The sequence below is a fragment of the Salmo salar genome, chromosome 20 (genome assembly GCF_965601325.2).
Source record: "Salmo salar chromosome 20, fSalSal1, whole genome shotgun sequence".
Classification (NCBI taxonomy): domain Eukaryota; kingdom Metazoa; phylum Chordata; class Actinopteri; order Salmoniformes; family Salmonidae; genus Salmo; species Salmo salar.
Window position 1 is genome coordinate 43,199,980 of NC_138310.1, and position 13,194 is coordinate 43,213,173.

Here is a 13,194-nt window from a genome sequence, read left to right on the forward strand (position 1 = left end):
CAGGGCTTTACTATGGCGCGCTAAATAGGGAATAAGGTGCCGTTTGATCCACCCTAGACACTCCAGTAGATCTGAGAGTATTGAATAGGTGTAAGCAACACTCCAACCCTGCCAGTGAGAAGAAAGGCATGTTGAGGCAATGACCATATTGCTTGATACAGCCAACATTTTCCCCTCCCAAATACAGCAACATTATGTACAGGCGGGGATGTTTTTTGGATAGTTGGGTTGTTGAATCTGTTAAGGGGGGGGGGGTTCTCCAGGACAGGATTTGATGGTTGATTTGACTGACAGAAGCCGGTCAACCAGGTCTGCCCTACTGAAACAAATCATGGACGGTGTTGGATCTTTCTTCCCCTCGCAGGCATTTACAGTGGTGACTGTTTTCAATGCCATGACTTTTGCCTTGAAAGTCACCCCTTTCTCTGTCAAGTCCCTGTCTGAAGCATCAGTAGCCATGGAGAGGTTCAAGGTAAGATCTCTCCCTTTTTCTTTCTTTGCCTGTCGCTGTCTTGTTTGCCTGTCGCTGTCTTGTTTGCCTGTCGCTGTCTTGTTTGCCTGTCGCTGTCTATTCGGCTGTCACTCTCAGTTCGTCTGCCACCGCCTGTATGTGAGTGGGATGTGTTGGTTCTGCCTGTCGGTCTGGTTGGCTCTGTGGAATGTAAGTGGGATGTGTTTGAGTCTGGGTATGTTGGCAGGACAGTGTTTGTCCTGGACCAGGAAGGGGCTGTGTTTCTCCTAATCCCCCTCTCGGTCCTCTGAGAAACACACACACACACACACACACCAACATAAATTCAGAACACACATACACAGACACACAGCACTTCAGCACCTCCTGGAACTATGGGCAGGGGGCAATGCGGTGCCAAGCGGCTTTAGATGCAGTGGAATGAAAGAGCTTTACATAAATCAAATAGATAGGTTTGAACTGCTTGAACCTTTACATCAATGACCTTGACATTGTCATCATGACTAGATTCCTACATGCATGTGAGCCTGTACTGTGTTTGTTTGTTCTCTGACACCTCTCTCCTCTCTCCCATGCCTACCAGAGCCTGTTCCTGATGGCAGAGGTGGAGATGATCCGGGACAAGCCCCTGAACCCCCAGGTTGCCGTGGAGATGATGGGCGCCAGCTTAGCTTGGGAGACAGCGGGTCACAGTGCCCAGCCCACACCCCGCGGCACCCCCTCGGTTGGCTCCACCCAGAGGCACAGGCACCGGAGGCCCGCCCAGGAGGACGAGGCAGGGGAGCAGGCAGGGTGTCTGCTGAAGGTGGGGGAGATCCCTCCCATCCTCTCCGTCAGCCAGCGGCTGCAGAGGACCCTGCACTGCGTGGACCTCACCGTTCGGCAGGTAGCTAACTAGCCATGGGACGGGGGTGTGTGGTTGTGAAAGGACAGAAAACATTTCACGTACAGTAGTAAACAGTGCACACATTCAGTGGTTTGAAGCAAGTGGTGGAGGTCAAAGAATATGGGATGCGTCCCAAATGCTACCCTATATAGTGCACTTCTTTTGACCAGGGCCAGGGCCCATACAGTAGGTGTGCCATTTGGGATGCATCCCATGTTCAGCAAAAACTCAAATAAGACTGTGGTCTTCGTATCTATGTATGGTTGAAAGGCCAATGGGCTGTACAGTTTGAAGAGTTATTGTGGTTAACTGACCAGGGAAAATTCAGGCCTCTATTTATAGGCTAAAACTAGGGGTAAGAAAACATCATAAACTTGAGTTAGTTTTATTGTGCACTGTGACTCATCTTTTCACTGCCAATGTGTACATTGTACAACACTAATATCCACCATACTACCCTGTGTCTCCAGGGGAAGCTGACTGGGATCTGTGGAAGCGTAGGCAGTGGGAAGACCTCTCTGATCTCTGCCATCCTTGGACAGGTAAGATACGTCTAACAGGCCTGCTACACTGGGCGTGCCATTTTTGCAGAGCGTGAGGTGCTCCTATTCATTCAAACTAAACCTGGCTGTAAGCAGGACAGTTCCGTGAGAGGCTCGAGCTGCTCAGCGTAAAATTACGCCTGAGAGAACTTAATAAAGTGATATGTGCTCTGCTCAAACGGCAAACGATACACGTCCAGTGTAGAAAAATGTACTGTTTTAGCAACAGCCCCCTGTTGTAAGAAATATGGTGTAAACTCTTGTTGGCCCATGAGTACTCCAATTTATTAACAGGCACACACTGCAGCCCCTGTGGCCCTCCCTTACTCTATAGACATCCGTTGACTAAGCTGGATGATGCCCTGGGGCCTGTTGGAGAGGGTGCAATTTTACTGAACGTTATATGTAACTGTGTTATGTAGAACACAAGATTGCCTTGTCAGGTAGAATGGGGAATTGTCAGCTCTATCGTTCACATTTCTATGTGAACGTTTCACTTCACTCAATACAACCCCCCGGGTGTGAATGGTTTTAGGGTGAAGTTACCCCTAGATGCTGATCTGGGGTCAGTTTTGCATTTGCCCCACTAATGATTAAGGTTAAAATTAGTGGAGTGGAAGCTGATCCTAGATCTGTACTTAGGGGCAAACTTCACCGCGGAGCAAGTGAGTGATTGGAGGATGACCTGTAGTGACCTCTTACCTGTGACCTTTATGACCTTTAGATGACCCTGCTGGAGGGCAAGGTGGCGGTGAACGGGGACTTTGCCTATGTGTCCCAGCAGGCCTGGATCCTCAATGCCACGCTCAGGGACAACATCCTCTTTGGGAAAGAGTACGAGGAGGAAAGGTAACGGAATGAAACTACAGTTTTTTTTGGGGGGGGGGGGTTTCAAGTATATCTATATTTCATTGAAGTAGGACAGTGAAGAGGAGACCAGAAAGCCCGGTGAGATTGCGAGTCTAAAAGGCAGAGGGTCGGATTCAAACCCATGCCAACACTGGTAGCCTAGGCTGCCTGTACATGTGTGCTGGGGTCCACAGCACTAACCACTGGAGCACACAGGCCACAGGAATGATACTACTGTGAGAATCGATTGGATTAATGTACATAGTGATTTCTAAGGCGCTCATCCATTACCCAATATAGCTCTGAAGTATAATTCCACTGTGTATTTTCCAGGTTCCAGGCTGTTCTGAGTGCATGCTGTCTGAGACCTGACCTGGCTATCCTGCCCAATGCTGATCTGACTGAGGTGAGCATTATGAATTGTTTATCCACCATGGAAATACTACTTTGGGCTTTATTGTGTCTAGATGAGAAAAAATGTTATAGTCTGTACTAAGGCTGTGTGGCAGTCATGACATTTTGTCAGCCGGGAGGTGTCATGCAAATGACTGTTGGTATCACAGTAATTGCTTGTTTAATTAATATAAACACGTTTAGCATCTCCAAGCCTCATACAAGCCACTAATGAGGGCCTTTTGGAACATCTATATTTTAAAAAGTCTAAATCCATTTAATATACACCATCACAATAAATCCATGAGTTATTTTAGGCAGATCTAAAGAAACATGATGAGAATATGAGTTGTCTGGCTATGTGCCATGCTGTAGGCTAGTTAATTTAGCAGATAGGATATACTTATAAGTTCGTGCCATAATTGTATATTATATGATTTTATAGTAAGAAGAAATAAATAGAAAGGATATTTTCCCATTACGGAGCGACTGTGCAAATGAAGTGGCTATGTTCAGCGTAAAAGTGATCATTTGGAACAGGTCCTATATGCTAGATTTAGAGTTATTTGGCAACTTTAGTGAATTATACAAACCTTAGAATGACTTTAAAATCAAAACATGTATGGGTCTTTCTATAAACTAGAGCACCAGTGAGGATTTCCTACACTGGACCACTTGTTACAACTGTTGATAAGTCATTGATAATAATCTGCAAATGTTTTTCATGTCATTACAATAAAATAGGGGGGGGGGGGGTCATAGCTTTGTATATTCAATCAAATTCACAAGTTCATTTAAAACCTTTGTTTAAGCGTTTATCATGCTTGGTATCTTGATTTGTCCAAAGAGGCAACTCTGGGATGCTGGCCCAGTGTCTGTGTTCTTTTTCCCATCTTAATCTTTTGTTTTTATTGGCCAGAGATATGGCTTTTTCTTTGCAACTCTGCCTAGAAGGCCGGCATCCCGGAGTCGCCTGAGACTGGTGTTTTGCGGGTACTATTTAATGAAGCTGCCAGTTGAGGACTTGTGAGGAGGGGTCTGTTTCTCAAACTAGACACTAATGTACTTGTCCTCTTGCTCAGTTGTGCACCAGGGCCTCACACTCCTCTTTCTATTCTGGTTAGAGCCAGTTTGCGCTGTTCTGTGAAGGGAGTAGTACACAGCGTTGTACGAGAGCTTCAGTTTCTTGGCAATTTCTCGCATGGAATAGCCTTCATTTCTCAGAACAAGAATAGACTGACGGGTTTCAGAAGAAAGGTCTTTGTTTCTGCACATTTTGGGCCTGTAATCGAACCCACAAATGCTGATGCTCCAGATACTCAACTAGTGTAAAGAAGGCCAGTTTTATTGCTTCTTTAATCAGCACACATTTTCAGCTGTGCTAGCATAATTGCAAAAGGGTTTTCTAATGATCAATTCGCCTTTTTAAAATTATAAACACGTGGAATTTTACTGCGGTCATGACTCATGTGGCTGGTGTGGCGGTAATACTATCACCGCAACAGCCCTAGTCCGCACTTAAAAATGTCACATAAAATGTGTTGTTTTTCACTGCATCAGGATAGCATACACATGTGTTTTGGCTTAACAGCGTTCAGTGTGTAGGTTCAACATTTAAACAGCATTTATATGGAACACAAGTGAGCAACAGGTGCTTCAATCAAGGTTGCAGCCAATCAGGGATGTTGGCTGTACTCAATATTGTTTTTAAAGGATGTAATATTATCTTCAACTGGAGCATCTTCATACGGGCATAATGGGACAAGAATCTGACCCTGGCATTTTATCCACAACATCACTGCGCACGCTGCCAACTCACCCCCCATACACACACCCATTCCCCACACATATATATATATATATATATATTGACTCTACACACATTTACTCTTTCACACTCTTCACATATGCTGCTGCCACTCTGTTCATTATCTATCCTGATTGCCTAGTCACTTTTACCCCTACCTACATGTACATATTACCTCAACTATCTCGTACACCTGCACATTGACTCGGTACCACAACTCCTTGTATATAGCCTCCTTATTGTTATTTTATTGTGTTACTATTTCCTTTTTTATACAGAACAAAAATATAAATGCAACTTGCAACAATTTCAAAGATTTTACTGAATTACAGGTCATACAAGAAAATCAACCAATTGAAATGAATTAATTAGCCTCTAATCTATGGATTTCACATGACTGGGAATACAGATATGCATCTGTTGGTCACAGATACCTTAAAAAAAAGGTAGGGGCATGGATCCAGTGGTGGAAGAAGTACCCTATTGTCAAAAGTAAAGTAAAGATACTTTAATAGAAAAATTACTCCAGTAAAAGTGAAAGTCACCCAGTAAAATACTACTTGAGTAAAAGTCTAAAAGTATTTGGTTTTAAATATACTTAAGTACCAAAAGTAAATGTAATTGCTAAAATGTACTTAATAAGTATCAAAAGTAAAAGTACAAGTATAAATAATTTCAAATTCCTTAGATTAAGCAAAGCAGATGGACACATTTTCTAGTTTTTTTATTTATTTACGGATAGCCATTTACTAATGAAGCATGTGTTTAGTAAGTCCGCCAGATCAGAGGCAGTAGGGATGACCAGGGATGTTCTCTTGATAAGTGTGTGAATTAGACCATTTCCCTGTCCTGATAAGCATTCAAAATGTAACTAGTACTTTTGGGTGTCAGGGGAAAATGTATGGCGTTAAAAGTACATACTTCACCACATTCCTGAAGAAAATTAAGAGTAAAAGTTGTCAAAAATATTAATAGTAAAGTCAAGTACAGATTACCCCAAAAAACTACTTAAGGTAGTACTTTGAAGTATTTTTACTTAAGTACTTTACACCACTGCATGGATCAGAGAACTAGTCGTCTGGCGTAACCAAGATGTGTTGAGCTCATGCAGCGTGACATCTCCTTCACATAGAGTTGATCAGGCTGTTGTTGATTGTGGAATGGTGTCCCACTACTCTTCAATGGCTGTGCGAAGTTGCTAGATATTGTTGGGAACTGTAACAAGCTGTCGTACACGTCGATCCAGAGCATCCCTAACATGCCTAATGGATGACATGTCTGAGTATGCAGGCCATGGAAGAACTGGGCCGTTTTCAGCTTCCAGGAATTGTGTACAGATCCTTGCGACATGGACAAATAGCCTCAGTATCTCGTCACCGTATCACTCTGCATTCAAATTGCTATTGATAACATGCAATTGTGTTCGTTGTCCATAGCTTATGCCTGCCCATACCATAACCCCACCTCCACCATGGGGCACTCTGATCACAATGTTGACATCAGCAAACCGCTTGACCACACGATGCCATACACGTGGTCTGCGGTTCTGAGGCCTGTTATACTTACTGCCAAATTCTCTAAGATGATGTTGAAGGCGGCTTATGGTAGAGAAATTAACATTCAATTCTCTGCCAACAGCTCTGGTGTACATTCCTGCAGTCAGCATGCCCATTGCACACTCCCCTAAAAGATCTGTGGCATTTGCACATTTTAGAGTGTTTTTTTATTGTCCCCAGCACAAAGTGCACCTGTGTAATGATCATGCTGTTTAATCAGCTTCTTGAAATCCAACACCTGTCAAGTGGCTGGATTATCTTGGCATGGGAGAAATGCTCAGGGACGTAAACAAATTTGTGCACAACATTTTAGCAAAATTAGCTTTTTTGTGTTTATGGAACATTTCAGGGATATTTTATTTCAGCTCATTTAAACATGGGACCATTGTTTGGAAAGGCCTCTTTAGTAAGCATTTCATGGTGAAGTGTACACCTGTTGTATTTGGCGCACGTAAGAAATAACATTTTAATTGACTTGACTACATCTTTATGTGCACTAACTAATATCATAGGCTAATTAGGTCGGGGTTCATCACCCAAGGAAGTGAAAACTCAAAACATTAACTAGATAGCTAACTCCTAAATAATACTCACTGCTGGTAGTGGTCACACGTTCATCCATCATTACATTTGTGGTCTGAAAAAAAACTTTGCAGTTGAAGATTACTACCCATGACACCTATAGGTCTATGCCCTCGCAATGGCCTTTGCGTGTTTCTTGTGAGCGCCGCTCCATATCTCAAAGCCATATAAAATATCTTTGTTGTAAAATAGTAGCTGTTGAGAAAAAAATTGATCTACAGCAGGCCCCAGCAAAACAGGCACAGGGGCAGGGCACCATCTTTCATTACAGCAATCATGTGTGACCAAATCATGGTTTTAGCTGCCCAAACAATGGTATGATTTGAGTGAGGTGACAAGGCACCCTTTCCGTTTTTTTACGGTCCATGATCTTGGCTGTCTAACTGATTAGAGTCGGAGCAGGTCTTTTTGCTGATGCCGTGTTTGACTTTGAAATTGACTTTGTGTGAGCTCAGCCTATCAGAAGACCGGGATGGCCCATCTTGGTAGGTGGGCTGGGTGTTGCCTACTGATCAGCCAAAGGCTCATTATAGATTAGTATAACAGAGAAATTGAGCAACAAATTGGAAAACTGATCTTGACACACTGCTTGCTTAACCCGGAAGCCAGCCGTACCAATGTGTCGTAGGAAACACCATACAACTGGCGACTGAGGTCTGCGTGCAAGCGGCCCGGCCGCCACAAGGAGTCGCTAGAGTGCGATGGGACAAGGAAATCCCAGCCGGCCAAGCCCTCCCCTAACCCGGACGATGCTGGGCCAATTGTGCGCCGCCTCATGGGTCTCCCGGTCGCGGCCGGCTGCGACACAGCCCAGGATTGAACCCGGATCTGTAGTGATGCTTCTAGCACTGCAATGCAGTGCCTTAGACTGCTGCGCCACTCGGCAGGCCGTGTTTGTCCATTTTTAACCAGCCCATCTGGCATTTGCCACAATTGCCAGATGGCCAATCCACCCCTGCACCTTCATATGTATTGTTATTATATTAATCGATCAATGAGTCCGTTATGTCTCCTCAGATCGGAGAGCGTGGCGCCAACCTGAGTGGCGGGCAACGCCAGCGGATCAGCCTGGCGCGTGCCCTGTACAGTGACCGAGCCATCTACATCCTGGACGACCCGCTCAGTGCACTGGATGCCCACGTGGGCAACCACATCTTCAACAACGCCATCAAGAAGCAGCTCCGCCATAAGACCATCGTCTTCGTCACTCACCAGCTGCAGGTGAATACTTAATACATTTTATATTGTTTGCAAAGCACTACATAAGATTCATAAGCAGAAGGTAAGGGCACTAGATAAGCTACATAAGGTCTTGTATTAACCTTAAGAAGCAATTATTTGCTAAATAATTGTTTGGTAGGACTTCTCTCATGGATAGGTTGGGCCCCACCTTCACTTATGACGTTCAGGGAGGGGGAATTAAATCTCACTGTGTGTGTTTGTGTGTGTGTGTGTGTGTGTGTGTGTGTGTGTGTGTGTGTGTGTGTGTGTAGTACCTTGTGGACTGCGATGATGTCATCTTCATGAGGGAGGGCAGCATCACGGAGCAGGGCAGCCACGAGGACCTGATGCGTCTCAATAGAGACTACGCAGCAATGTTCAACAACCTACAGCTGGGAGAGACACCCTTCGTGGAGGTGAGAGGGACAGTGTGTGTGTGTATAGACTATTATGCTAAAAAAAATGTCCACCACTGATGTCTTGTTTAAATTTAGTTTGCATATGTCATGTATATTGAGTGTGGTCTATATTGTGGTTGTATTGTGGTTCATGTTACTTGTAACATGTCATTGTTCCTCAAAAGGTGCCAACTAACAAGTCTGGGAACTCCTTAAAGAAACCCTCAGATAACACAAAGTCTGGATCTGTAAAGAAGGACAAGCCTGTTAGCAAAGACAACGGTACGGAACCATTGTACTAGCCACAGAGTGTGTGCGTGCATATGTGTACATGCATGCAGACTACTGGTGTGTGTGTGTGTGTGTGTGTGTATGCTCGTGCTTCAGGGATGCGTGGGGCTGTATCTCAAATGTTTTAATTGGCTTCCTGTCCTCAGCTCCTTTCCCTCAGTCATAACCACAAAGTACTTGATGAATGAGAGTCATGTGGTGGAATGATATCCATACTTTATACCTTCTAGTTCTTTAGTAGAAAAGGAGAATGTTAAGGAGTATTGAGACAGAGGACAATGCATTATGTCTGCAAAACCGTCCTCACAAAGCCACGAGCAAAGTTGACCAAAATAACCATCACACTTGTAATACACAAGACAGCATTTAATACACAACTTGTTTATTATGTAAATAATTGTCATCCTGTCATGGACATATGGGTGAAGTTCATAATTCTTTCCACAATTAGTACCGGTATTAACGCTTTTCCTCCAGAGTTCAGTGCTATTCTGCCAATTAGATAATGTCACCCACCATAACCTCGTCCCCAGCTGCAAGGTGGGCGGAAGTGTCTGGGAACGAGATTCCACCCAGCGCAACCTCTCTTACTCAACCTCCCTCCCTCCTTGTCCCCCAGGCCAGCTGATGCAGGTGGAGGAGCGTGGGCGGGGCTCAGTTCCCTGGTCTGTGTACGGCGTCTACATCCAGGCCTCGGGTGGAGCGCTGGCTTTCCTCCTAATCCTGGCCCTCTTCGTCCTCAACGTGGGCAGCACGGCCTTCAGCAACTGGTGGCTCAGCTACTGGATCAAGCAGGGCAGCGGAGTGAGTGGCACAAGTGGCATTGGGTTGCAGGGTTTGCATCGAGTGGCAGGGTTGGGGGAGGGTCAATGTAATTTCAGTGTAGGTGTCGATTCTGGAAGCGAATTAGATTTGAGAGTAGAAAATCTGACTGGAAAGTGAATGGCACTTTTGAATTTCAATGAATCAATTTTATATACAGTGAGGGAAAAAAGTATTTGATCCCCTGCTGATTTTGTACGTTTTCCCCGCTGACAAAGAAATGATCAGTCTATAATTTTAATGGTAGGTTTATTTGAACAGTGAGAGACAGAATAACAACAAAAAAATCCAGAAAAACGCATGTCAAAAATGTTATAAAATTATTTGCATTTTAATGAGGGAAATAAGGATTTGAACCATCAACCACCCCCCAGAATACTCCCTTATCTGAGTATTGAATATGCTGTCCTGTGTGTGTGTAGAATACCACAGTGTTGGTGGGGAACAGTTCGGTGGTGAGCGAAAGCATGAGGGACAACCCCCTGATGCAGCACTACGCTGGAGTCTACGCCTCGTCTATGGGTGTCATGCTGCTGCTCAAACTTCTGCGCGGCATCATATTTGTCAAGGTAAAGGATCAGATAAGCATTTCACTGTAAGGTCTACACCTGTTGTATTCGGCGCATGTGACAAATAAAATTTGATTTGATTTTGTTGTGCTTGTTAAGTCTGGTATTGTATTGTGTGTTTGTGTAAAACCCCAGAGAGATTACGCCAAAGGACTGATTGATGAATCTTAGTAAACTAAACTACTTAACTAAAATAGATCATGTATAAAGTAGACTGAACAAAAATATAAATGCAACATGAAACAATTTCAAAGATTTTACTGAGTTACAGTTCATTTAAGGAAATCAGTCAATTTAAATAAATTCATTAGGCCCTTATCTATAGATTTCACATGACTGGGCATCTGTTGTTTTTTTTTTTTTTAAAGGTAGGGGCATGGATCAGAAAACCAGTCAGTATCTGGTGTGACCACCATTTGCCTCATGCAGCATATCCTTTGCATAGAGTTGATCAGGCTGTTGATTATGGTCTGTGGAATGTTGTCCCACTCTTCAATGGCTGTGCGAAGTAACTGGATTTTAACGGGAACTAGAACACACTACTGTACACGTTGATCCAGAGCGTCCCAAACATGTTCAATGGGTGACATGTCAGGTGAATATGCAGGCCAAGAACAGGGATATTTTCAGCTTCCAGGAAATGTGTACAGATCCTTGCGACACAGGGCCATGTATTACCATGCTGAAACATAAGGTGATGGCGGTGGATGAATGGCACGACAATGGGCCTCAGGATCTCGTCACGGTATCTCTGTGCATTCAAATTGCCATTAATGAAATGCAATTGTGTTCGTTGTCTGTAGCTTATGCCTGCCCATACCATAACCCCACCATGGGGCACTCTGTTCACAACGTTGACATCAGCAAACCGCTTGCCCACACGACACCATACACGTGATCTGCAGTTCTGAGGCCGGTTGGACGTACTGCCAAATTCTCTAAAATGACGAAGGCGTCTTATGGTAGAGAAATTAACATTATCTGGCAACAGCTCTGGTGGACATTCCTGCAGTCAGCATGCCAATTACACACTCCCTCAAAACTTGGGACATCTGTGACATTGGGTTGTGTGACAAAACTGCACATTTTAGAGTGGCCTTTTATTGTCCCCAGCACAAGGTATACCTGTGTAATCAGCTTCTTGATATGCCACACCTGTCAGGTGGATGGATTATCTTGGCAAATAATACATTCTCACTAACAGGGATGTAAACAAATTTGTGCACAAAATTTGAGAGAAGTAAGCTTTTTGTGCGTATGGATCTTTTATTTCAGCTCATCAAACGAGACCAACACTTTACATGCTACGTTTATATTTCTGTTCAGTGGAGTATGGTCACATCTGTCTAAAACATTTGAGCTATGTGATCTAGAAAAAGTGTTGCTTTAAAAATCCAAAAATAGAATGACTACTATTATTGTACCCTTAGGGCACTTTGCAAGCTTCGTCCAGGCTGCACGAGGAGCTCTTCAGGAAGATTCTCCGCAGCCCCATGAAGTTCTTTGACACCACGCCCACTGGACGGATCCTCAACCGCTTCTCTAAAGACATGGACGAGGGTATGGACCACCTGGAGCAGTCCTCTGACACATGTACCTGGGTTGTGTTCATTAGGCATCAAATGGAAGAAAACCGACAAACGGAGGGACTACCTGGAGGTCGCTCATTTTCATTTTCCGTTATAAAATGTTTCAAATTGCTTTCTGGCGCATGGCCTAATGAACACAAACCTATTGTACTGTACGAATCTACAAACCGCAAATGAAAAAGGATAACACTAAAAGGAACAGTTTGATATTTTGGCAATGAAGCTCTTTATCTACTTCCCCAGAGTCAGATTAACTTGCGGATACCATTTTTGTCTATGCGTCCAGTATGAAGGAAGTTTCTCAAAACAATGCTAACTTGTGTTAGCGCAATGACTGTAAGTCTACAGAAAGGTTATTCAATCGGTGGTACTGCAGGGGTCCGTAAAATAAAAAAGAAGAACGTATGTACACTACCGTTCAAAAGTTGGGTCACTTAGAAATGTCCTTGTTTTTTAAAGAAAAGCACATTTTCTATCCATTAAAATAATATCAAATTGATCAGAAATACAGTGTAGATATTGTTAATGGTGTAAATGACTATTGTAGCTGGAATGTTTTACATTTTTTATTAATGGAATATCTACATAGGATCTTTATCTGCAACCATCACTCCTGTGTTCCAATGGCACGTTGTGTTAGCTTATCCAAGTTTATCATTTTAAAAAGGCGAATTGATCATTAGAAAACCCTTTTGCAATTATGTTAGCACAGCTGAAAATGTGTGCTGATTAAAGAAGCAATAAAACTGGCCTTCTTTAGACTAGTTGAGTATGTGGAGAATCAGCATTTGTGGGTTCGATTACAGGCTCAAAATGGCTAGAAACAAAGACCTTTCTTCTGAAACCCGTCAGTCTATTCTTGTTCTGAGAAATGAAGGCTATTGCATGCGAGAAATTGACAAAAAACTGAAGATCTCGTACAACGCTGTGTACTACTCCCTTCACAGAACAGCGCAAATTGTCTCTAACCAGAATAGAAAGAGGAGTGTGAGGTCCCCAGTGCACAACTGAGCAAGAGGACAAGAACATTAGAGTGTCTAGTTTGAGAAACAGACGCCTCACAAGTCTTACATTTACATTTACATTTACATTTAAGTCATTTAGCAGACGCTCTTATCCAGAGCGACTTACAAAATGGTGCATTCACCTTATGATATCCAGTGGAACAACCACTTTACAATAGTGCATCTAAATCTTTTAAGGGGGGGGGGGGGGGT

General features: G+C 43.6%; 1 protein-coding gene across 7 annotated transcripts in view; it reads left to right on the top strand.

The window, feature by feature from the left end:
- LOC106580650 (ATP-binding cassette sub-family C member 5) overlaps positions 1-13,194 on the top strand; it is a 58,596-nt gene that overhangs the window by 30,102 nt on the left and 15,300 nt on the right. For 6 of the 7 annotated variants that reach the window (XR_001322932.3, XM_014161943.3, XM_014161941.3 and 3 more), the window contains 11 exons: positions 365-472; positions 1,056-1,358; positions 1,829-1,900; positions 2,625-2,749; positions 3,083-3,155; positions 8,105-8,308; positions 8,581-8,724; positions 8,892-8,988; positions 9,617-9,801; positions 10,242-10,388; positions 11,819-11,948. Coding sequence is in view for 5 of the 7 variants with exons in the window: in XM_014161943.3 (XP_014017418.3) it covers positions 365-472; positions 1,056-1,358; positions 1,829-1,900; positions 2,625-2,749; positions 3,083-3,155; positions 8,105-8,308; positions 8,581-8,724; positions 8,892-8,988; positions 9,617-9,801; positions 10,242-10,388; positions 11,819-11,948 (1,588 nt within the window). In the remaining 2 variants the exon portion in view is untranslated. Of the gene's footprint in view, positions 1-364; positions 473-1,055; positions 1,359-1,828; positions 1,901-2,624; positions 2,750-3,082; positions 3,156-8,104; positions 8,309-8,580; positions 8,725-8,891; positions 8,989-9,616; positions 9,802-10,241; positions 10,389-11,818; positions 11,949-13,194 lie in introns of those variants that run through there. The other variant, XM_045703342.2, reaches the window with a different exon arrangement.